Source organism: Elgaria multicarinata, chromosome 2 (assembly GCF_023053635.1).
Source record: "Elgaria multicarinata webbii isolate HBS135686 ecotype San Diego chromosome 2, rElgMul1.1.pri, whole genome shotgun sequence".
Taxonomy (NCBI): Eukaryota; Metazoa; Chordata; class Lepidosauria; order Squamata; family Anguidae; genus Elgaria; species Elgaria multicarinata.
In genome coordinates this window covers 77,708,072-77,733,916 of record NC_086172.1, presented here as the reverse complement: position 1 = coordinate 77,733,916, position 25,845 = coordinate 77,708,072, and the positions used below count along the sequence as shown (strand labels likewise).

Sequence of the window (25,845 nt, the reverse complement as noted above, 5' to 3'; positions counted from 1 at the left end):
GGGCTCCCGCCGCCCCAGACCTACGGTCGTCGCAGGCGGGGAGCGCTCAGCTGGGATGGCCGCGGGCGCAGCGCGGGGCTGAAGCCGGAGCGGCCCCGCCATGGCCAAGCAGTACGACGTGCTCTTTCGCCTGCTGCTCATCGGGGACTCTGGCGTGGGCAAGACCTGCTTGCTGTGCCGCTTCACCGACAACGAGTTCCACCCTTCGCACATCTCCACCATCGGTACTGTTGCGGGGGGGGAGATAGCGTGAGGTGGGGGTTGGAGCGCCGGGAGGAGGAGGAGGAGGAAGGGAACTGCCAGCTGGCCTCTCCATCGGGAACGGGGACAATGCCTTAGGAGAGCCGACAAGACTGGCCCTCGAGCGGGAGCGAGCCTAGGCTCTTACTCTTTGTGCGTCGTCTCTGGGGCCCGACTTGAGGGAGGGAGGGAGGATGGGAGGATGGATAGGCAACCGTTGGAGCTGAGCGGCTGCTCTCCTTATGCTGCCGTTACTGGGGTGGAGGTTGCATCGCGCGTCAAGACACTGCGTCTTTGGCGCGGATTAAGGAGAGCGTCTGTACCTGCACAGCTGCGAGGGAGGGGGACATTTCAGATCGGAAAATTCGACTGCTTGAAGCAGAGCTGTGACACCCCTATGAAGAGCTAACGCAGTAATCACTAAGCTTCATCTGCCGCGCGCGCGCGCGCACACACACACACACACACACACACACACACACACACACACACACGAGACCCTTGTTTTTGTTCTTCAATGTTCTGGGTTCCAGTTACCTGTTAGATGCTGCATCGGGCCCAGGCCTTGCCTCAGTTGTAGGGAGCCAGTTTTTATTTTAGTACTGGGCCCCAAGTTATCGTATATGTTGCTGCTGCTGCTGCTGAATGCAGTAATGCCAGCTTATCTCAAAGGTGAAAATAAAAGTGACGTCAATGATCTAAAACATGAGGTAGGTATAAACCCATGAGTCACATGGGGGTTGAGCAGAGGGAAAGCCAGCGAAAGGCCCGTTGTTTTGTGAAATGCCCCAATACTGGTGGTTATGCCGGTCCCAGGGAATAAAGGCTGCTTTCTGCGTGGTTTTAACCTGTCTGAAAATCATGCTTGGGTAACATGGAACAGGCCTGCTTCTGAGGATCTGCTTTTTGGGGGGGGAAGTAAGCAGGCCCATTTGTATGCCGAGAATCTAGAAGCCGCTACTGTATGAGCCCGTTCTATTTTTAGATACAGGCGTGACTAGTGGGAGCATGCTCATGAGCAAAGCACGTAACATGTGAAGCATCCTTGAAGAGACAAAATACTGGTTCAGCAACAGAGTCCTCTTGGCTTCTATTAGAACTGTTTGGGGTGTACCAGAAGGAGGCATAGTTGTGGCGGATGGGGTTTCTAAGCCCCAGATATGGTTTGTGATACCACACCTTAGTTGTGAAACATGTAAAACAAAAAATAAAGGAACTTTTAAAGTATGAATGGAGTTTTCCTAGTGGATAGCCTCATCTAGCCCCCAGATGCCAAGGATTAGGAGTCAGAAAGTGCCACTGCTGTGGTGGCTTTCATTTTGAGAAACTGAAATGGACCATTACTAGGATTGTGGTAATAATGTGACTGTGACTTCTTCTGCCTCTGGTGAGGGCAAGTGCTGACATGAGTGTTTTGTGTGGAAACTATTCACCTACCAAAGTTTTAATCACACCTTGGCTGCCAGGCATTCATAATGTATGACTGGTAGTGGCAACCAGTGATGGGCAACTTGAAAATGAAGGTGCTTATAGATGTGTCTATGCTGACACGCAAAGTCATTTGATGGGATCTGAGAGTTCATGATTGAGCTGAACTAGAAGTCATTAGAAGCTTTCAAACAGGAACCGGTGCTGCTTGAGTAAGTGAGTCAGAGACCCCAGGGCTGCTGTCCTTTTTGCAGTTGTACAGCTCCTTCTCACCACACTTGGTAATACATAGCCAAAAAGCATAGCCAAAAGTAGGGCTAGTTATTCTGATCTGGTCCAGCAGTAATCTGATCTGAAGATACCAGTGGCCATTGAGAAAAGCCTCCTGTTATTTCGGAGCTGGTTTACTGGCTAATTCCTCTAAGTGGCTCCAACTTGAAAGGCTTACAGTGGAGTTAAGGGTTGAACGCCACAAAAGGAGTTTCTTTTGGCTACATGTTTTTGCTTCTTAATAGAAGCAGTCATCCACAGAGTCCAAAAATGCATTGCAGGACAAAGTGCAGTAACAACAGAGCACCGCTGAGGTTTTATGTTGTTGATGTAGCTCAACATTCCAGCTTGTCACTTCAGCTTTCTGAGGGACAGGCAAGCTAGAAGCTGTGTGGGTGGAGAGAAGATAGGGCTGCAGGTTACGTTCCCCTGGATTGTGGCAGCATTTTTCCTCTGTCGCTTCTTGTGTCCAGTAGAGTCCAAATATCTCAAAATGTGATGTGGGTTTCCCTGTGCAGGTATGAATAGATGTTAGGAGAGGTGTGATGGAGTCTCACCTCTGAAATACACTCTTCCACCTACTAGCCCAGTTCATCTTAACGAAGTCAGAAGCCAGAGATTTGGAGAGATATCCAGGCCATCCATGAAATGCATTGAAGCTGCTAATGGCGTGTTTGCTAATGATATATTTGCTATTGATCAGCCTTTAAGCTGAAGAGTTGAAGTTCTCCATTATTTAGCTTTCTGTGCAGTAGGGTACTTTCCTCATCATAAGCTATTTTAGGAATTGCAATCAAGATACAGGGTGTGGTGAAATTCCCTTTGCTTTCTATTTTTAAAATGTATCTGTAGTATTAAAGAAATATACCTCAAGCATTAAGAATTAGCGGGGACTGCCCATGTCCTATATATAGTTCCTTATTCAATGTATACTGAATATATATACTGATAGCTACTATTTACAAGGGCAAACCAAACGGTAATGGTAGCAGTTTAGGCTGAGATGCTATACTCAGTGGGAGTAAGCCTCATTGAATTCAGTGGGACAACTTTTTGAATAGAGATGCGTAAGAGTGCATTGCTAATCCCTGCTATACGCAAACAACACAGAAGTATTTTACTGCTGAAATGAACCTCTTCAGCCTCCATAGCCTGTTCCTGTATTTTCAAAGTGTGTAGAGAGATACTTTGGAGCTCTTTGTAACACTTCCAGCATTTCTGTTGGCTCTGGATGGTGGTTCCCCAACCTCTGCCAGAGAGTGAACACAGCTTAAAGAAAGAAAGAAAAATAGGCCTGAAGCCTCTAAAATCCTCCACCCTATCTGTGGGTTGTAAAGTTAGAAAACTAATTTTGCCAAATATTCTCTGAGGTTTGCAGCGGCAGAAATCTCCCAACAGTTTAGGTGACATGAAAAAGAAAATTCTTTCTGTGAAATTTAAACTCTGTAATGAATAAAACAGAATTGTTCATACTGGTGGATGAAGGAAACAATGGACTAAAACAGGAGGACTAGAAGAACTTAGGGGCCAAGTTCATATATTAAAATAATATTAACTCATTTTAGAACTGGCTCCATAGTTGTATCTGAAATTCTCCATGCTGTTCAGTGGTCTTCAGATTGGAGGGGCTGTTTCCCCTAAAATATTCTTGGCATAGATGAAATTCTCCAACAGTTCAGAGGAAAAAAGAAAATTCTCGGAAAATTAATCAGTACAATTCTTTTCTGAGAATTTTTGGGCTGGTTCTAAATATGTATTTTGTGTGTGTGCGAGAGAGTCCTTGGAATCACCACAGTTTTAGTAGGTCTGCAATGTGCATTACTCACTTAAGTGCAATCCTAAGCATGTTTAGATAGAAAAAAGTCCTGACATTCCCAGCATGGCTGTCTGGGTCATGCTGGGATTTGTAGGACTTTTTTCTGTCTAAACATGCATAGGATTGCACGCAAAAATGTAATATGTGAAATGCAAAGTCAAGTATGATTAGTTGGAAATATGTTCTTTTGAAATCAACATGGTTAAGATTGAATATTTTTTTCTACTCTTACGAAAAACTCAGTACTAACTACTTTGCTTCTGCAAATCAGCACACATGTTTCTTTTGAGACAACTACTCTTTTTCTATGTTTGTTCCCAGTGCATACTTGTTGATACAGGGAAAGGTGTTTTTCCTATCCAGTACTACTTCTGTGCAGAAAGTGAGGGTGTGCAGAAGATAGTGTACTTAACTCTTATTGGAATAGGTGAAGTAGGTAGCTCAAATCTTGGGACACTGTCTTCATCATTGTTCTCACTGAGGACCATTTTGGATGTCAAGAAAGTGGTAGAGGCGCAGAAACAGTATACCCCCTGGTGCATGATCACAGTTTTCTGATCCTACACCCCCACACTGTCTCCTTGCCTTTAAAGTATAAATATTTAAAAAAAAAATTACACCCTCCTCCCAAATTGAGCACAGTACAGGTGGAACTGTTACCACCAATCTCTATTGCTTTGTCTGACACTATTTGTGGCCTCTGATTGGATCTCAGTTTCAGGAGTTTTCTTGATTTCATTCTTTGTTCCTTTTTGGGGGGGTATTACAATACAGGCTGCAAGCATACAAATGCTTGCTTGAGAACAAGTTCCACTGAATTCAGTGGGGCTTGCGTCCTAGAAGACATGTAAAGATTTGCATGAGTTGAATCACATAAGGTCTATATGACCAATATGAGCACTTTTTTGCGGGGTGGGTGGATGGGCAGAATTAAGCTAAAGTAACACATTTTTAGTTTCATCGTTCCCTATAAAATAGTTAAGTACATGCTGAAATGGGTATGCTGGGTATGTACATTGTTATAGATTCATCTTTTTTATTTCATAGAATCATAGAATATTATGGTTGGAAGGCGCTTATAAGGACATTGAGTCCAACCCCCCTGCTCAATGCAGGAATCCACCTTAAAGCATTCCTGACAAATGGCTGTCCAGCTGCCTCTTGAAGGCCTCTAGTGTGGGAAATCCCACGACCTCCCTGGGTCATTGGTTCCATTGTCATACTGTTCTAATAGTCAAGAAGTTTTTCCTGATGTCCAGCCTGAATCTGGCTTTTTGTAACTTGAGCCCATTATTCTGTGTCCTGCACTCTAGAATGATTGAGAAGAGATCCTGGCCCTCCTCTGTGTGACAACCTTTCAAGTATTTATTTTATTTATTTATTTATTACATTTATATACTGCCCCCATAGCTAGAGCTCTCTGGGTGGTTTAAAGAAATTCTAAAATTGAGATAGAAACGAGTATACAAAATTTAAAATTCTAAAACACAGAACATACATACATAAAGCATTAAAAACAGTTAATAAGTACTTGAAGGGTCTCTATCATGTCTCTCAGTCTTCTCTTTTCCAGGTTAAACATGCCCAGTTGTTTCAGTCTCTCTTCATAGGGCTTAGTTTCCAGTCCCCTGATCATCCTCGTTGCCCACCTCTGAACCCCCTCCAGCTTGTCTGCATCCTTCTTGAAGTGTGGTGCCCAGAATTGGTCGCAGTACTCAAGATGAGACCTTACCAGTGCTGAATAGAGGGGATCTACGATCTCATGCAATCTATTAATGCAGGCCAAAATAGCATTTGCTTCTTTCTATTTTCTTTTTTTTTCTTTTTTGGCAGCCACATCAAACTGTTGGCTCTTATTTGTTTTAATATTTATTTTAATTTATTTAATTATTTACTTAAATTATTTTAGAGTATTTTTATCCTGCTCCTTAGCCAAAAGGGCTCTTGGAGCAGCTTACAAATAATCATCTCCCTTAACACAGCCTGCTGGAAAGCTGGCTGGGGAATGCTGGGAGTTGTAAAACATATTTCTCTCTAAACATGAAATTAATGTATTGATTATGCATTCTTGCTTTTGTATTGTTGTTTTGTTGTGAGCCGTTTGGGACACATTTTGTAGAATACAGCATACAAATTAAAATGATGAAATGATGATGAATCTTAAGCTTGTTGTAGAATGTTAGTGGAAATACTGCAGCAGGTCCCAAACTCGTCACCTTTTTTCTAGAAGCTTCTCCGGCTAAGAAACCACGTTTCCTTGTAAAGGCGGCTTTCTCCTTCCAACCTCGCTAGAAATGCACACCTGCAACCTTGTCCTGCAAAGCTCCTTTCCACCAAGTGCTTAACATGCCCCAAGAAGTTGCTCAGATTCTGCCAATGGCTTCTCTGAGCGTCATCAGAGGGAGTGTTTTATTGCGCACTCATGACTGGCTACTCACGGTTTTTCGCAGGTGCTTTTGCCAACACCATCCGCCTCTCGTGCACCTCCCACTCCTTCTGGACTTCTTTCCACAACCAAATAGACCCTGGTAAATCCAAAATATGCCACTATTTCCTACTATGCAGGAAAAGCAGCACGGTAAAAATGCCCAGTGAATGGGTCACGTGTTCATTGTTTGCTTCTTTTTTCTTCCCTGTGTAAAGAAAGAGGAAATATCGTGGGACAGAAGTGGGGGGGGGGGAGCGATGGTAAGGAAGTGCGGTTTCACCCCCGTCTGATGACGCCCTCTAAGCAAAGTATGTTTTTGTAGATCTCCCATGTGAACAATGGCAGTAAACTGTGAATGGATACGCCACTACCACAGAACAGTGTAAACTTCTCTGTAGTGGTAATTTCTGTGTTAAAAGCTACTTAGCCGGTGTGGAATGATGTCCACCGATTATCCCATTTGTGGGCTTGCAGCAGAAGGACTTCTTGTTCCTGGTGGATATCCACTCTTTTTTCTTACATGGAAGTAATCTCCTTATAAGAAAAAAAATGTGTAAAATGGCTAAAACAGAGAAGAATATCACTGGCCTGCGCTTTCAGCTCCCACTTCCTTATTCTCCTGAGATGGGAGATTAGCAGGTGATGAAGGGGTGAAATTACAGGTGTGCTGCCTCTCTTGAAAATCTTGTTGTTCTAGCCTGCCCTGCTCCTTGGATCTAAAACTCACTCAGATTGACCGCAGCTGATTTTAGCCAAGTAGCAGTTATGTATGAATAACTATGTAACTCTTCTTGCTTGCACTTATAATGCCTTCAGCAAGGCACCATGTCTTGCTTGCACAATTTCCATCACCCAGTGAGTGATGCAGATCCTCATTTGCATCAAGTTAATGAAATTCTCATGATTGTAACAGCAGATTGTGTGGGAAATGCTTTTTGTGGGGTACAAAGGATCACAAAAGAAACTTGTCCTTGGTTAACTCAGTGTGATAGAATCATAGAATCATAGAATAGCAGAGTTGGAAGGGGCCTACAAGGCCATCGAGTCCAACCCCCTGCTCAATGCAGGAATCCACCCTAAAGCATCCCTGACAGATGTTTGTCCAGCTGCCTCTTGAAAGCCTCTAGTGTGGGAGAGCCCACAACCTCACCAGGCAACTGATTCCATTGTCGTACTGCTCTAACAGTCAGGAAGTTTTTCCTGATGTCCAGCTGGAATCTGGTTTCCTTTAACGTGAGCCCGTTATTCCGTGTCCTGCACTCTGGGAGGATCAAGAAGAGATCATGTCCCTCCTCTGTGTGACAACCTTTTAAGTATTTGAAGAGTGCTATCATGTCTCCCCTCAATCTTCTCTTCTCCAGGCTAAACATGCCCAGTTCTTTCAGTCTCTCTTCATAGGGTTTTGTTTCCAGACCCCTGATCATCCTGGTTGCCCTCCTCTGAACACGCTCCAGCTTGTCTGCATCCTTCTTGAATTGTGGAGCCCAGAACTGGACACAATACTCTAGATGAGGCCTAACCAGGGCCGAATAGAGAGGAACCAGAACCTCACGTGATTTGGAAGCTATACTTCTATTAATGCAGCCCAAAATAGCATTGGCCTTTCTTGCAGCCATATCGCACTGTTGGCTCATATTCAGCTTGCAATCTACAACAATTCCAAGATCCTTCTCGTTTGTAGTATTGCTGAGCCAAGTATCCCCCATCTTGTAACTGTGCATTTGGTTTCTATTTCCTAAATGTAGAACTTGGCATTTATCCCTATTAAATTTCATCCTGTTGTTTTCAGCCCAGCACTCCAGCCTATCAAGATCACTTTGAAGTTTGTTTCTGTCTTCCAGGGTATTAGCTATCCCACCCAATTTGGTGTCATCTGCATATTTGATCAGCGTTCCCTGCACCTCCTCATCCAAATCATTAATAAAAATGTTGAAGAGCACTGGGCCCAGGACTGAGTCCTGCGGTACCCCACTCGTTGCCTCTCCCCAGTTTGAGAAGGTTCCATTGATAAGTACTCTTTGAGTCCGATTCTGTAGCCAACTGTGAATCCACCTAATAGTTGTTCCATCTAGCCCACTTTTAGCTAGTTTGTTAATCAGAATATCATGGGGCACTTTGTCAAAAGTTTTGCTGAAGTCAAGATATATGACATCCACAGCATTCCCACAGTCCACAAGGGAGGTTACCCAATCAAAAAATGAGATCAAATTAGTCTGACAGGATTTGTTCCTGACAAATCCATGTTGGCTTCTAGTAATCACTGCATTGATTTCAAGGTGTTTACAGATTGACTTCTTTATAATCTGCTCCAGAATTTCCCCAGGGATGGATGTCAGACTGACTGGTCTGTAGTTCCCAGGTTCCTCCTTTTTGCCCTTTTTGAAGATAGGGACAACGTTAGCTCTCCTCCAGTCATCCAGCACCTCACCCGTCTTCCATGATTTTGCAAAAATAATAGACAAAGGTTCTGAGAGTTCTTCCACTAGCTCCTTCATTACTCTAGGATGAGATTTGAACTCATTCAAGGAAATTAGGTGTTCTTTGACCATTTGTTTATCAATCTCAAACTGCAATCCTGCCCCCTCATAGACCCGCTTTTGGGAGAAGACTGAGGCAAAGTAGGAATTGATCACTTCAGCCTTTTCTTTGTCATCTGTTATCAATTTGCCATCCCCATTAAGCAGTTGAACCACCATTTCTTTCCTCTGTCTTTTACTACTCACGTATCTGAAGAAAGCCTTTTTATTGCTTTTGGCATCCCTCGCTAATCTCAGCTCATTCACAGCTTTAGCCTTCCTGACGCCATTTCAGCACTTCTGTGCCACCTGTCTGTACTCTTCTTTTGTAGCCTGGCCTTCCTTCCACTTCCTATATGTATCCTTTTTTGTTTTCAGGTCATCTCTAAGCTTTTTGTGGAGCCATATTGGTTTCTATCTTTTCTCCTTGTTGGAATTGTTTGTAACTGTGCCTTTAAATTTTCCTTTTTTAAATACTCCCACCCATCCTGCACTCCTTTTCTCATTAGGCTCACTTGCCATGGGACCTTACTTATCATAGTTCTGAGTTTATTAAAATCAGCTTTCCTAAAATCCAGAGTACTTGTATGGCTACACTCAACTTTTATCTCCTTCATAATCAAGAATTCAAGTATGACATGGTCACTTTCCCCCAGAGTTCCTGTAACTGCCACTTTATCCACTAAGTCATCCCTATTGGTCAATATCAAGTCAAGGATTGCCGATCCTCTAGTTCCTTCCTCCACTTTCTGTAGGAGAAAGTTATCACCCATACATGCCAGGAATTTCTTGGAAGGGCCGCTTTTGGCAGTATTTGTCTCCCAACAGATAACAGGGTAATTGAAGTCCCCCATCACTACTACATCACACTTCCTTGAAACACTGGCAATTTGTTTCTCAAAAGTTTCGTCCTCGTCTTCTCCTTAATTGGGTGTTCGGTAGTAGACTCCGATTATCATGTTCTTTTTATTCCTTGCCCCATTTATTTTAATCCAGATGCTCTCAATGGGGCTCTCAGTCTGATCTGCCTGTATTTCTGTGCAGGGATAGGTATTTTTAACATATAGTGCAACTCCACCTCCCTTTCTATTTCTTCTGTTCTTTTTGAACAAGTTATATCCTTCAATTACTATATTCCAGTCATGGGAGTCATCCCACCAAGTTTCAGTTATTCAGTTATTCAGTTGTGCCCCTGTCACAAAAGGATTTACTTGTCAAGTTTTTGTAGTAAACACTGTGCAAGCCATGGTTATAAAGTACCCACAATAACTGAGCATCCCAGGGTAACTTTGTTAGATCATGGAAACCAACCTTCCCCAACCTCATAGCCTCCAGGTGTTTAGACTATAACTCCTGTTATCCCTGACCATTGGCCATGGAGTTGATGGGAGTTGTTATCCCAAACATCTGAAGGGCAGCAGGTTGAGGAAAGCTGGTATTAATCTTCTCTTTCAACTTCCCACTTCTTAGGTACCATGCACTGCCCACTAGCTATGTATTTTGGCCAGCCAGATGTCTGATAAGCTCCCTTGGAAGCCCCCCCAAAATGGTTGGTCATACACTGTGTGCTGCAATGTGTTTGTCTGAGTGCTACAGGCTTCGGGTGAATTATTCCAGGTTCCTTCTCAGAAATGACAGTGAAACTCTTCGTTTTAATTCTTCACCATTGTAGATATATTTGTTATTCAAGATGCAGAAATGGGTAATTCCAGAGCAACGAATATATATGGATTTATGTAGGTCACCACTTGTCATATTCTAAACTTCACATCATTTAATTACACCCAGCAGAATGTGTTGAATAATGTGTTGAATAATGCTGGGGTCACCCTTGTAACTCCATGTTTATTTTTCTTCCCAGGAGTCGACTTTAAAATGAAGACTATAGAAGTAGATGGAATTAAAGTCCGAATACAGATCTGGTAAGTGACCCAGATATTGCAACATAGACCATTAGAAGCCTGAACTTATTTGGCAGACCAATTAGGGTTCTTTGCCATGGATTCATTGTGTGACTGTGGGCAAGTTCCACATTCTCGGCATCAGTTCCTTATCTGTAAAATGGTAACAACAGTGACGTAACTTGCCATTGTAAAATGAACATGCACAGAGAATGTAAAGCGCTCTGCAAATTAATTGCTTTGTAAATGATCGATAATAGTTGGAAATCAATACTGTATATTGAACACCATCTACAAAGGCGGTTTTTGTGAACCGCCCAGAGAGCTCCGGCTATTGGGCGGTATAGAAATGTAATAAATAAATAAATAAATAAAGCAGGTTCAGCTGTGGGGAGGGGCCATTCAGTTTCCTGGATGTTCAGTAGGATGTGTTCGCCATGTGTATAGTACAGGGAAGAGCTTCTTTTCCCCTGTTGGCTGCATTCCCTCTGGGGCAGTATGTTGGGATCTGCATGCCAGCTGTGGGTGGGTCCAGAGCTCTGTCCATTCATCCCACACACCACACACACATGCAGGGCCTCTCCTTCACAGCACCACCCCCTCCTTTCTTCTCTTCCTCCCCAGGTTGCAGGTGCAGGCCCCCAAATCTGGATTGGGACTCTAGTGGGGGCTTTAACTCTTTCTCACTGCAGTCCTAATCCAAATAGGGGGGAAGCACACCTCCAATTCACATTCTAAAAAAAGCTTCCATTCATTTCAGTGGGAATTTGGATCAGGGCCACAGGAAGAGGCAAAGGGTTAAAGCCCATTATGCCCCCCCCCCCCTGAATCCTGATCTGGATTGTGAGGTCTGTGCCTGCAATTTTCAGGAAAAGCCAGGGAAAAAGAGAAGCAAGGAGAGGGTGGGGCTTAGGAGGAATGGCGTACAGGCCAGATGGGCATCTTCTGTGGGAATACACCCTGTAGGCCGGTGGTGCCCCGTTTCTGGAGTAGTGTAATCTTTTCATGGGTTCCTGAATGGGGATTGTAACTATTTTTCTAAGTGTGGATTAAAAAAATCTATGTTCTGGACTAAATTAGGGGCCTTTCCAGACAATTTAAAAAACAAACACATGTACTTTTCTCTTTCGGATATATTCATGTTGGTGCCTACTATTTACAGCAGTTGTAGTACTAAATTCTGTCCCCATGCAATAGAAGAGGGAGCGACATTGAGCCCAGGCCTGGGATTGCCACTTGGCTTTATTTATTTATTTATTTATTTCATCAGCAAACAATACAATATGAAAACAGAACTGACACCGAGCATGCAATAACCTATCGACAATGACCTGCATTTAGCGATGTGTGAAACAGCAAAAAACGAGCTTGCCAAAGTTATCTGAATTCCATCTCGAAGATTGTTCCAACTTGAGTCCATATCAGATTGCAAGCTTTGTTTTCTTCTTTTTGCGTGACGATCCATGGGTATTTCCATGTGCATTCCATCCAATTCTGTGCATCTTTGAAATGTGAGCATTCTTTCCCCATTGATTAAAGTGTATTTATGCGCATTTTTCAAAAGTACAATTTTTTTCATATGCATTTCCCCAATGTTTGTATAACCGTCGAACATAATTCAATCACAGATTGCGTTCAAGTCCATGTTCACTCCAGAAAGTGAAAACTAGGTGAATCTTGATCAAAAACGAACTGAATCACATTTCCCATACATCCCTTCCTGCAAATAGCAATACAGATATATAAAACTGTAGGCTAAACTTCCTTTTGAGTGTCTACCAATCTAGATTTAGCTAGGGAGTATTAATTAGGTATTTCCTGATGGTTACATATGATTGTGAAGAAATCCAGGGTTGCCAGTATGTGTAAAAGTCATTGTCAGTTGCGTTATTAGCTCGTCGGTATTTTTTTTCCTAGTAAAGCAATATCCTGAAGTCTCCTCTCCCAAATTTCAGTTGATGGTCCACTTATAGATTTCCAGTCTGACATGAGCCACTTGGTTTTAAAGGAGGGTGTTATGCACTCCCAGCATTGGGGTAGAGCAGGGTGGTAGACCATCCTCAAAGAATTAATTAAAAACAAGAGTTGGACATCTCTAAAAATGGGATATTTATGGCATGAAAAGAACTGTTTTTCTGGGAAGCCCCTAGAAAAAACTGCTTTCAGAGGAGTACGTTTAAATCTGTCCAGGAGGGGGCAGTTGAACCACATGCACCTCCATAGCTGAAGAGCTCTCTGGTTTTTTGGGTGCATCTGCAGGAAAATTATCTTTCCACAATATTAGCAATGACTAGTTGTGGGCCTTGGGGCAAGTAGGTCATAAAACAGGCTGTAAAAGCAACAAGACAAGTCATATTTCAGGATGACTTGACTGCAGTTTAATACAGATGGGTTTGGCTGTTTGAGCTCTTCTGCTGTAGCCGTCATTTTCTGACGCTGCCCCCGTTCTACGGTGCATTTTGCGAAACGTGCATTGCATTTTCTGGCAGGGTGGGGGGAATTGGTGCATTTGTGGGAACTGCTTCTGGCTATATTTGATTACTTCCTTCACAAAACACAGAAAGACAGATGGGATAACGAGGCCCAGTCCACCAATATGGCTGAGACCAGTTGATGCTTGGCGCCTCTCCCTCCTGAAATGTTTCCACTCAAGCTGGTCGTTATAAGAACAACTGCGTAACTTTAAGAATTGGGGCCTAAATTTGCTTATTTTCTTCCTCCTTTCTCATTCTTTTTTCCTTTTGTGTCAGGTCTATGAGATAGAAAGACTCTGAAAGCAGCCTTTTTAAAAATCTTTGTATAGCACTTGGAAATTTTAAGTGCTTTATAAACACTAATGATTGCACTCAATGGCCCTCAGTCGCTGTATGCTGCTCATAACCTGAAGCCGCTAAGGGTTTTTTCTATGGGTAAAGAACACTCAGTAAATGGATGGTATTATAAAGGAGCCCACACTTACAATGCAACTCTATGCGTGTTTGTTCAGAAGTAGGTCTCACTAACTCCTTAGTAAGTATGCATAGGATTGCAGTCTTGTTCTATAATTAGGGCTGCATGCATTTGGCACATTGATGCAGAGCTTTGGCATCCTCAAATTTCTTTTATTTTGGGGGAGGCTTTCATTTCATTCTCACTGGACCCTGTCTCACCCCCACACTCCCATTTAAACGTAGGATTCTGGCCCTCATAATTTGTAACGCCTGGAAATTATGTGAGCCGATTTTCCAGAGGCTTAAAAACCAAAGGGGTCAGGATAGGCCTGTAACCTTTTTCTACGATTCATTCGTTTGTTACACTTATATCCCACCCTTCCTCCATGATGCTCAGGCAATATTCACCCTGTGAGGTAGTATTCAACCTTCCTTTCTCCTGCGCTGTAGCTTAGGCTGAGAGAGAATGACAACCAAGGCTGCCCACTTTGCTGTATGGCTCATTGGAGATGTGAATTCAGGTCTCCCCAGTGCTAGTCTTATCATGTTAAGAATATCACCAGGCTGGCTCTCTGGGCGTGTTTGGATGGCACGTTAGTCCACAGAGTGTGAATAGTCCACTCTGCAGATGACTATTTGTGTGTCACACCCTCTCCACCTTCCCCATTGCTGGTTCCTGCTTACCATATCAGGGTGCTGCCATTCCACGGGGAGGAGATATTTAGTTTAAAACCCTCCTGATGAAGTTATTCATGCTGTGGCCAAACACATTCTTCCCAGCCCTTGTGAAGTGCAGCCTGTCCCTTGCCAGCAGTCCATCTTCCAAGTAACGCAGCCCATGGTCCCAGAATCCAAATTTCTCACGTTGGCACCAACTTTATACCCAGTCTTTCACCCAGAGTAATTTTCTTTCCCTTTCTTTTCCTCTTCCAAGAACTGGGAGGATGGATGAGAAAACTATATGGGGCCCAAGGCACTTGAGTTTCCTTCCCAAAGCTTCAAAGTCTGATGTGATTTCTTCATAGCTCCGCTTGGCAGTATCATTTGTTCCCACATGGATGAGAAGAAAAGGACATGTGTCAGTGGACTTTATGAGCTTTGGCAACCCTTCAGTCACGTCTCGAATCTGTCCTCCAGGGAGACAGCATACCTTGCGAGTCCATGGTTTTTTTGCAACATACTTGAGTTTCAATCCCACGCAGCAGGGAGTCTCCCACAATGACTACTCTTCTCTTCTTGTTGTTGTAGACCTTGGTATTGTTGCCTCTCCTCAACTGACCTTCTGCCTCCTGCTCACTGCTGCATGGGGTCCCCTATAATTCTTCCTCTGCAGACTGTCCTCCAGCCTCATCTTCCAGTACCTGAAAGCGGTTACATAGCTCTAGTGGTTCCACTTGTGCAGATTGTCTTCTAGTTCTTCTGCTCCTAACTGTCACCCTTTTCCAGGGCATTCCAGGGCTCTTCATTGGCTTTCCTCACTTCAGCATTCTCCACTTCTGCTTCAGCTTGCTGTTGCTCTTCCACCTCCTGTGCTTGTCTCTGCTGCTGAAGTCCCACCGTTCTGTCTAAGAACTCTTCATCTTCTCTTATTCTTTGGAGAGTGGACACTTGTTGCTCAAGTACACTCATTTTTTCTTCCAATAGTGCAACCAGCTTGCACTTGTTGCAGGTGTACACTATGTTGGTCTCAGACAGGAACACAAACATTGCAGGTCACCACCACTGGAAAATCCTTTCAGTCCACTGGAGAACCCTTTCCATTTCATCTTGACTACATCTAAGTAAAGCTGCATGTATACAGATTTGCTTAATTTGAGCACAAGAAGTAGGTTTTCTTGGTGCAGTCTTTACGGTGGGAGACTTGTTCCAGGGGCCACACAGATTTATATAGACAATATAGCTTCCAGATTGCTACTTCTCCTTATGCTCTCCTTCTGTCCTTTAGAGTGTGTGTAAACATGCAATGACATTTTTATTATTTCTGTCTTTGCTGAACTTTGCTCTTGTTCTTGAAATCTGCAGTACAGCTATGTCATTTAGTATCCATGTAAGGTTTTGAGGCTGTGGTTTCTTTCAGGCCACAGGGCTTTAAAGTCCCAAACAAGAAGCTGGGGGTCTGCTGGGAACAGGTGGAGGTCTCCACTCACTGTAATGATGTCTGCTTCTGTTCCAGGGACACTGCAGGTCAGGAGCGATACCAGACCATTACCAAACAGTACTACAGACGAGCCCAGGTAAGACTGTGTTTTCCTAGGTTAGGAGTGCTGCCGAAAGTATGGGGGAACCAGTTGCTAATTGCAGGAGTCATCCCAGTGTCAGCCTTAGTATCATTTCTCTTCATCGCTTGTTGCCAAAGGTTTTACTTAAACCCACCAAGATCACCTGGTGGATGGGTTTGGGTTACTCCCCTTAGGACATTAGTTTCTACTCTGAGACCCAGGCTATTGGGTCTAATGCTTAGTCTCACTGCCGATCATTGTTATCAAGAGCCCCAGGGTTAGACCTTCTCAACTGAATTGGGAGGTGGCAAGCCAATGGACAAGCTGGCTTTTTTGTCTCAAGAGGTAAAATGGCTTGGGTCAAATCAATAGGGTAACCACCAGGGAATTCCTGAATGAAGAAGGGGCTTAAGAGCTACTAATACTGTTCATAATAATAATAATAATAATAATAATAATAATAATAATAATAATAATATTCTTACCCGCCTCTCCATCCTGATCGAGGCTGGGTACAACAATAAGTATAAAATATTGATTAAAAACATAGTATACATTGTTAAAACTTCCTAAAAAACATACTAAAAGCATCCTAATAATGGTAGCTCTGCCTCCTGTGCTAAACCTGCTAACTCAGCCTTCCCCAACCGGGTGCCTTCCAGATACATTGGGACTGCAACTCCCACAATTCCCACCCAACATGGCCAATGGCAGTCCAGCACATCTGGAGAGCAGCAGGTTGGAGAGGGCTATGCTAGGCAGCCTGGTCTGCCAGCACTCACGGTGGTTCCAACGTGCTTCCAAAATGACCAGCTGATGCAGAGAGGCAGTCCTCCAGCAACCTGTTTGGTGAAAGCTGTGATTTCACAGGTGAACATAGAAAAGCATTGTGCCAACTAGCTGCTGATGCTGCTCATCCTTGCAGGAGGTCTTCAAGCTGATTTTGGACAGCCATCGGTTGGGGGTGCTCTAGATCTGGATTCCCTGCAGGGGGCTGGACTAGATGGCCTACGAGGACACCTTCCACTCATTCTGTGTTTCTATGTACCAAGGGGAGACTTAAGGCAAAAAGACCATTAACTAAATGGGTTGGATCCAACACCCACATTCTGTTGATGGAAATTGTTTTCTCTGTGGAATTGGAAGGTGGCAATATCCACCACCATCCCTGGGCACCCTCGAATTCTGCTCCGCTGGCTGGGAAACCCTCTAGAGCGGATTTTGGGGCAGCTCACAGGGCTGCAAGGGGGAGGAGAGAGGGGGAGAAGATCCCATCACACTAGTGGACCACCGCTAGCGCGACATTGAATGTAACCCTTTTGTTCATTCTATCCCAAATCCTCTGAACAGGCTACATACAACATCTTCTCATGTCTACATGCATACACAAGCATGTGCGTGCGCATACATCCAAACGCACACCCTGCACACTCTTTCATGTGCTCAAGGACAGGAGGCGCAAGACTAATCCCCAATGCCTGGTTCTTCTTCTCCCAATCCGTCGGCATCCTTCCTCGGGGAGGGTGCTTACGGCACGTTGTGTGAGAAAATTATCTTTCTGTGATTATAAAAGCCCTTTCACCTTTTGGATTACGTGGCACCTGCCTTTTCCTTGATCCCTTCATTTTGTTTTTTTGAACTGGCCCTCTCCTCCAGGGGATATTCTTGGTGTACGACATTAGCAGTGAACGCTCGTACCAGCACATAATGAAATGGGCCAGTGATGTGGATGAGGTAAGTGGGAAAATCTCCTTGCTTCGTTCTCGTTCTCTGGGGGACATCTGCTCGAGCATAAGAGATGACACCATGGCAAAATGGATGCACAGCCCCAGCTCAGAGGCATACTGTGCTCTCTCAGCTTGAGAAAATTTGTTCACACAGAAAAATCACACATTTGATTAGATGCTTAGTTGGGATGGGTGAGCATGCAATGTTTGAGCTTGTTCAGGTTCTCTGAATTCCTACTCCAAAATTCGGTTCATCTCACTCGCATTCCCAAGTGCAAGCGTCTTTCTTTTCTTTCTGATTGGAAAAAATGTGCATTTTTAAAAGTACACATCCAAAATGCACACTTTCCCCCATTCATTAAAATGTGAAAATGCATTCTTTTTTAAAATGCACAGTTTTCGAATGGCCTTGCAACTTCAGAAGCATGAGAACATTTTCTCTGAAAATGCACGCATGTTTGCCTTTAGGGTTGCAAATAGGACTTGTTCAAATGTTTTGCAAACAGAAACAAAAATCTTGTACATTGCTAGCATTTGGTATCTCTAGACTGTAAGATTAATCCCACTTTGGACAACACAAGAGCAGTCTGGGTGTCCTTGGAGCACACACACTTCTAGAGTGTCTGTATCCTTGTTTCCAATAAAAATTAACAACGATAAACTCCCATTTTTGGCAAGTACTCACTGGAAGACTTTTCGGGGACAAGCAGAACATCCAATAATTCCCATGTCAGCTATCCCTGACATGGGAATAAGCCGTCTGGTAATAGTGTAGTGTCCTTGCACACACCCAATGGCTGCCTTTAGGACCTAAGTAGGCAATCTGGTACTCTCCAGATGTTTTGGACTACAACCCCCATAATCTTTTACTTCTAGCCATGTAGTCCCAACACATCTGGAGGGCATCAGGTTGCCTACCTTGCTTTAGGATATTAAGGAATTGTGTAGATCAGCTTTTCCCCAACCTGGGGCCTTCCAGATGTTTTGGATTCCAACTCCCAGTATTCCTGATAATTGCCCCTGGTGAGGGGCTGATGGGAGTTGAAGTCTAAAACATCAGGAGGACCCCAGTTGAGGAAGCCTGGTGACGGGAGCTACTTGGTGACTCCTTGTACACATTGGCAGAACTGACATTGAAGTGAACCATTGCTTTTGCAGTGAATCTAAGGTGTGTGTGTGTGTGGGGGGATGAACAGGTCTGGATTGAAGATGATGACGATATGGGCCCAGTCCAGAAGATCAGCTCTAATGGCTCATGTGACCCATCCTGTGCTTAGCTAACTTTCTAGAGCCCTAGCCACTTTCAATGACTTGCCCCATTCCCTGCATGGCAGACCTGTGGAGCTTCTAATTGCCATGTAAGATCAGATATTATTATTATTATTATTATTATTATTATTATTATTATTATTATTATTACAATTTTATTCATTTATTTCATTTCTATACTGCCCAGTAGCTGAAGCTCTCTGGGCGGTTTACATTTCATAAAATTATAAAAATACAGCATAAAGTGAAGAATTAAAAATACATATACAAAATTTAGACAGCTAAAAAGAGTTTCTATAAAACACTAGACCTGTTTAGATGACTGGCATAAATGCTCCCATCTTATACCACTAAATGTCATTAAATGCCTGGGAGTAAACACTAAATATATTGGAAGGTGCCAGTTCCCCCGCATTTGTCTTGCAATGATGGAAGAAACGGTAGTTGTGAAAAATTTCCACCCCATGCGAGTGCTAAGGGCACAGGTGTGGGGTGTAACTCAATCCTCAGGGTGAGCCATACCTTATAGCTCAACTTTTGTGCAGCTCCCATCTATTCAGATTGGGAAGGGCTAAAGCCTCTCCCCTTTTCTCCAGTATGCTCCAGATGGTGTCCAGAAGATCCTCATTGGGAATAAAGCAGATGAGGAAGAGAAGAGGCAAGTAGGCAAAGAACAAGGCCTCCAGGTAAATGCCTTGGATGGGTACTGGTTGTCGTCCTCCACAGAGGGCTAATATTCACTAATAGCAGATGAGGTGGTTAATTTGCATCTCTGCTGTACCATTTCAGACTACAAGTGTGGCTCACATGGTTGAAAGCATCTCGGTACAAAAAATGTCCCTCCACATCAAAAACTGGCGTATCGGGAATTCTCCCTGTGTGGAGGGAATGTGTATGCATTTGCTTATGGAGGAGCACTCAGTCATGTGGAGCCTTTACCAGTGACTAGTATACCAACCTTGCACCAATTCCACTTGCAATTTGACGTAGCACACTCAGAAAACAGGTTTTATCACTTTATTACAGTGGGTGAGAAGTAGGCCAGCGTTTGATTTAGAAAGGAAGGCAGTTAAGGTTCATTAAGTTCAGAACCCTGTGGAAATGCACTCTGGAACCTGGCCTCTTTCCTGCATAGGCAAGATCTAGTTTATAGTGTAACTGGTTATGGTTTTATAAAAAATGGATTTGAAATTTGGACCTTGTTTCACCAGTTTTCCAACCCTCTACTCATGAAGGGAAAGCTACAAGACCAGGGGGGCTGTCAATGTCTTCTTTGCCCCGGGGTGGCTCCAAATCTGTATGGCATTGGTTAGATGGGGACTTACTCTGATTTTTCCAGCCAGAGTGAGGGCAGCCCAGCTCTTCTGCCAATCTGTCCTCACTCAGGAGTTGCTCTGGGTGCATTCCTGGTGGATGGCAACCCCTAATTGGTCGACGTCCATCCATGCAGAGGGCAGGGGGGCAGTTTGGCAAGTGGAATGGACACTGGAATGCCCCACGCTGCCTTGCTGTGGGGACAAGAGTTTATTTCATTCCCCCAAGCTGCTGCTGTGGTGGCCACTTCCTCTTCCTAAAATATTTTCTCACACACACTTTGAGCTGCTGCCGCCGCCATCTCCTCCTCACCAGAGTCTCAGGGAGGGATGGGAGAGGGGGCATATGACAGCCATAAACCCTGCGCTTGCTCCTTGGTGTGGGGATTATCTGCCACAACCCTATAGGAGCGAAAGCACAGGGCTTGGGGGGAATCCGATGCCAACTCAACGCCGTGAAGATAGCCCCCAAGTATGCCTCTTGAGCTGCCCTTTTCATTAGGGGAAAGCTCCAGTCACTACCTAGCCTGCCTTAAGTAAACTGTCTTCCTAGACTTGGTGGAGGAAAACAAAAGGGACAGTGGGGTTGACAGAACTGGAGCAATATGTCGGCAGTCGCTGTGTTTGTATGTCAACTTGTCAGAGCTTCTGTCTTCCAGCTGGCTAAGGAGTATGGCATGGATTTCTATGAAACAAGTGCCTGCACCAACTTGAACATCAAGGAGGTAAGAGCCTTGGGTATGGAATTTCCAGGGCAAAGGTGGGGGGGGGTGCTTCCTGGTCAGTGCTCTGTCAAGGAAGAACAAATGAACAATCCCAAAGAAAATCCTTGGGAACTCCTATAACTCTTTACTCACAGAGGCCAGTGGTCATCCCACCCTTGAGATCGAAAGCAAAGTGTTTTATTGCTGTTGTATTAAGAGAGAAATCTCTGATCTCTTTCAGTCTTTCACCCGCCTGACAGAGCTGGTCTTGCAGGCCCACAAGAAGGAGCTGGATGGACTCCGTGCAAACGCAGCTGACGAACTGAACCTGGTGGAGCTGGAGGAAGAGGCGAGCAAGGCGGAGGGCACAGAGCATTCTCCCAAGACCTGCTGGTGCTGAAGGCTCTCCAGTGTTCTTCCTTCCCCACTCCCCCAGTGCAGGTAGAAAGGCTGCCACCTCGAGAGGCCTGGCTTGCTGGGCTCCATCCCTCTGGGCCTTCGGTTGCCATCTGCTCTGCCGGATCCTCTTTGGATTTCCTGGTGTTTCTCCTTGATTGGTGATTTCTGTTGTCCCCAAATTCCCTGGATCCAAATTTCTTCAGGTGGGCTCGCAATTAATGCAGAACATCGCCCTGCCATCTTTACGGAATAGTGTGGTTGGCAACTACAGTTGGGGTCCGTCCAGCATCCCCTCAGACTCCAGGTGCTCTGCAGCCTTGCCCTTTTCCATGGGCAGGGGAGGCCTTTGGTCCTGTGCCTGGGTGGGGCTAGGCCTGTCCTCTGAGAACAGGGCCCCTAGGATGGAGAAAGCTGCCTTTCTTTAACAGCTTTCCAGGCAGGCTGTTTGCTAACACCACCCTCTATAACAAGTCTGCAGGTGGCTTGTTAGTGCTCCGCTGCCGCCCCCAACTGCTTTGCCTTGTCATTTCAATCTCTATCTAATGCCTGTGCAACTTTGAGCAGGGTTTTGGCGGGCCCTGAATCCTTTGGGGCCGGAGTTTGACAGCTGCCCCCTAGAGTTGACAAACTCTCATCCAGACATCTCGCCAAAAATGGGCTTTGTCCCAAAGTGAGTAGCAGCCGTCTTGCCCTGCTAGATATAAATGCTGGGAGCAACTGGAGTCTAGTCCTACTGGGAAGGGTTTGTAGGGTGTGATTTGTGGGGTCGGGTCTAACTTAGACCTACCTGACCAGTTACAGGGAAAGGAACGTTTGCTTCTTCCTAGCCAGACCACACTCCATTTTAGAACTCCATGGAGCCTTGTATTGTATTGGCAAGCAGGAAAACTACCCTTTCCTGTGACTTCCTCAAAATCAGTAGGGAGTCTTCCCTTGGCTCCTCTTGAGTATCTTTGGGCAGGGATACAAGTACATCATGTACCCCTGAGGCTATGTCCCTGCACCCATGGAGGGAGAGAAGCCATCTTGTCTGTGTGGCTTTGAGAGCCCCCTTCAAATGATTTCCCAGCTACCCACCAAAGCCCTGAGTCGGAAACAGAGCATTGTAATCTGTGCATTAAATCTTCCCTCATTTGTTTCCACTCTGGAGGTCCAGACTATAAGATGTTCAGAACCTCATGGGCTCTTTTTAGGATTTTCTCTGAAACTCAACCTGGTAGATCCAAGGGGGAGATTTTTTTGTCATGAGCTGCTAACACAGCTCAATTGGAGCAAACGAAAAACTTCCTGCCTGCATGTTGCACCGGCATCCCCCTCTTGCCTGGCCGTTGACTTGCTCAGTGGGAGAGGCCTATTAACACGCTCAGCGGTATGCCCTGGTATTCCAGTCTATATGCCTGCCTGCTCCCTAGTAGCTGCCCCCTGCGTACCAACACCTTGGAGGATGCTACGGCTCCCCTCCTATATGTGTACCAGAAATGGGCCACTCCTGCTGATTCAGAAAGGACTGGCAGACGGAGACTTTTTTGGCTGGGATGTGTTGGCTGTACCAAGATCCTCCTGCTGCTGTAGTGAGGCTGCCTTTGGCAGGAGACCTAAACGTGAGCCATTCAATCCATAGTAAGTGGTTCTTGTGGCCTCAGCCAGCCTGTGTAGTGAATGGCCCCATTCTTAGCCACAAGATAATGGCAGATAATCTACCTGCCTTTGCTCTTTTCCTCCTCCTGGATATTGACACTCTCTCTCTCTCTCTCTGGTTCTCTTTGGAACTAATCTAATTTTACTTAAAGGAGGGGAAGGGAATAACACAGCCTGTCCCACCTGGTTCCCTTTTGGACTACAACTCCCACCATTCCTGAGCATTGGCCATACTGTCTGGGGCCAATGGGAGTTGAAGTCGAAAACACCTGAAAGGCACCAGGTTAGGAATGCCATGGAATAGTATATATTAGGAAGAAGGGGAAATAGTAGAGCATGGAAATAATGCTGGTTGTCTTTACCCACATGTTTTGCCCTTGTGGGTCAAGCAGGGTGCCTTGTGGTTCCAAAATGGCTCCACTTCGGACATGTGCCCTTTTCCAAAAACTTCCAGTTTTACCACTTTCCTTGCGCTGGATGGGTTTGAACTAGTATCAAGCCGCTGAAATGTTTGGAAGCAGTGATGCTCTACACGCTGTGCCTGTTGCTGGCGGAAGGGTTCTTGTGGCCACCGCCACCTTGCAGTGGGGACTGTGCAGTTGTCCTCACCCTTTCAGGATCTTTGGGGAGGGCCTGATGCAATTGGCCACAGGGGAGCGCTTCCTGCCAGAACTCGTTTGACACTAGAGACAGGGTAGACACTCACTAGAGACACATGTAGCTATTAACCCGTCGAGAGTTTTTATACAGTAGGACCCCAAAGTTGGCTAGCGAAGGATAAATTGCAGCAAGATGAGTACAGGGAGAATGGTTGGGCAAACTAGGAAGCTTTGCCCTGAGAAAGGAGGCAGGCAGAGACGAAGGGAAATGGGGTGGGCCAAAGCAAGAGCAGGTCTTTTTCTCTCTTGAGTCTTTTCATGCAGCCGGAACACTTTGGGGCTGATTCTTTGGAGCCTCGCTTGCTCTTACTGGCTTTGGTCTGCCTAAGGGTGAAATGACAACTGAAAGCCAGTTCGTATGGAACTTCTGCCCAAGGCCTGGTAGCTATTTTCTCCCCTTTCCTCCATTCCCCCTTTGGCTTGGATTGTAGGGGACACAAGGTGAATGGGTTGAGTTTGTCGTGAGTGCAGGTAGCAGTTTTGTACAGCCACTTCTTATGGTAGCGTGCAGGACCCCTTTGCTAGTTGTGTGTGATTAATTTGGCTTACCAGTGTTCCATGAAATCTGGGATGGGAATTAAAAAAACAACAAAACCGGAACAGTGGCTAGCCACCTGCAGAGTGGTTGTCACTTGCATACACACATACACAGATCTTTAAAACTCTGTTGGTTGGGCCACCCTCAATAAGGTGTGTCTGAAAGGAGAGGGCTGCCACTGTCAGTGGGGAAGAGGGGGGCACTGGGAATTACCAAAGCTTCCAGGGCCCCAAAGCTCTGCCAACCTATATGACAGATATATTAAAGTGTTGCCCTTGGAGGGCCCATGGATATGTTCCCTGTAGCTCTCCCCTGCCTGTTGCAGTCCAGCATCACGTTGGTGCCGCTTGCTCCACGTAGGATCTTAGCTGTCTTTCCACCAGTATAATACAAGCTGAGCTGCTGATGCTGTTACCAACGCACAAAATTGACTCCAATGTATCTTCACAACACACCTGACAAGAGAAGGAGAAGGCAAGACTCTTTGCCCATCGGTGGAGATGAACTGGAGTTCTTATTGCCAAGACCCAGCAGTGTCTCTTTCTGGAGTGTAGGAATTTAGATGCGGTTGGTGAAGCCTCTAGCTCACAATGCAGAGCATAACAAACCATCCTGATAGTGCCTAGGGAACTGCACTCTGGGTTGTTGGGCAACTCTTGCGGTGAGAGAATAGCTCCCTAATCAATGCCAAATTTCTCTGTGCAGATTAGAGTGGTGCTCTCTAGCGTGGCTTGATTTCAGGCCATCGTTTGGAAGGAGGATTCTGGGAATCTAGTACTATATACAGTATTCTGAGGCTCCCTCTGTCCTGCAAGTCATGGGTCATAGCAACTTGTCTGTACGCAGAAACTTGCACATAACTTGTCATGGGATCCAGCCAAACGTACGACTTTCTGAATCCTCTGCTGTGTCTGTAATTTGTGAACTTTGCACTCTGACTGGGTTTCCTTGTATGACCTGTCATTGTAACTCATTATTTTAAACAAACAAACATCTTTACAAAATAAAGATTCTCAAAGTGGTCAGTGGCTGTCGTATTGCCTCCCTGGATGGCTAACTCTCTCCATGGTGCTGAGAACATTACTTGGAGGGAACTCAGGTGGTCAAGTTGCAAACCCTTCCCACTGCATTCAGAAAACTGAATTTGTGAGCACACAGCTCATTTAGAATGGATACAGTTTAATTTGTGTTGCAAGTAAGTTCACCTGCACAAGAAATGAACCAAAGAAGCAGATGAGATGGGGAAATGAGTACATGCATTAGCACCATTATTTCTGATCAGGGGCAGGTAAGGATTAGCTCTACTCACGTGAGACAATCTATAACTGACAAAATCCTGGGGTTATCATTAATTTTTGGTATTGTATTGGCCCAATTCAAAATGATACCATTTGAACATTAAAAATATGTATTTATATGTTCTTGTGCAGATGCTTCAGGACAATGGCATGCTGTTAAACCCTCTGTACCTCAAACTATCATGACAAGCCCATAGATTACAAATAGGAAAGAGAAAAGAAGGGATGTAGATCAGGTTGACTCTGTCTCATCTTTCCTATATGTTGTGAGACGTGGATGACCATCAAGAGGAGAAGTGGGAAAACTGGCTTTCAAGATGTCAAGAGTCCAACTCCCATCAGCCAATGGTCTGAGATGGTAGTCCAACATCATCTGGAGGGCCACAGCTACCCACCCCTGGACTACAGCCTAGTACACCTCACTGCCCAGCTTTTCAGAAGTATGAGTGGTTTTGAAGGGGAAGGAGATGCACCCTTGATACATGTCTATAACTCGTGTTCTGCACATAATGGACCAGAATTGACTGTAGATAATGAGCCACCACCAGAGGT

General features: G+C 44.9%; 1 protein-coding gene across 2 annotated transcripts; it reads left to right on the top strand.

The window, feature by feature from the left end:
* RAB15 (RAB15, member RAS oncogene family) lies at positions 1-25,010 on the top strand. 2 transcript variants are annotated; one of them, XM_063116841.1, is made up of 7 exons: positions 1-224; positions 10,560-10,620; positions 15,703-15,763; positions 17,405-17,482; positions 19,341-19,430; positions 20,717-20,782; positions 21,003-25,010. In XM_063116841.1, the coding sequence occupies exons 1-7, from the start codon at positions 101-103 to the stop codon at positions 21,159-21,161; spliced, it is 639 nt and encodes a 212-aa protein (XP_062972911.1). In that variant the 5' UTR covers positions 1-100; the 3' UTR covers positions 21,162-25,010. The 2 variants fall into 2 exon arrangements, with proteins under 2 accessions (XP_062972911.1, XP_062972912.1); XM_063116842.1 differs by lacking the exon at positions 1-224 and adding an exon at positions 898-950.
* Positions 25,011-25,845: the final 835 nt, after the last annotated feature.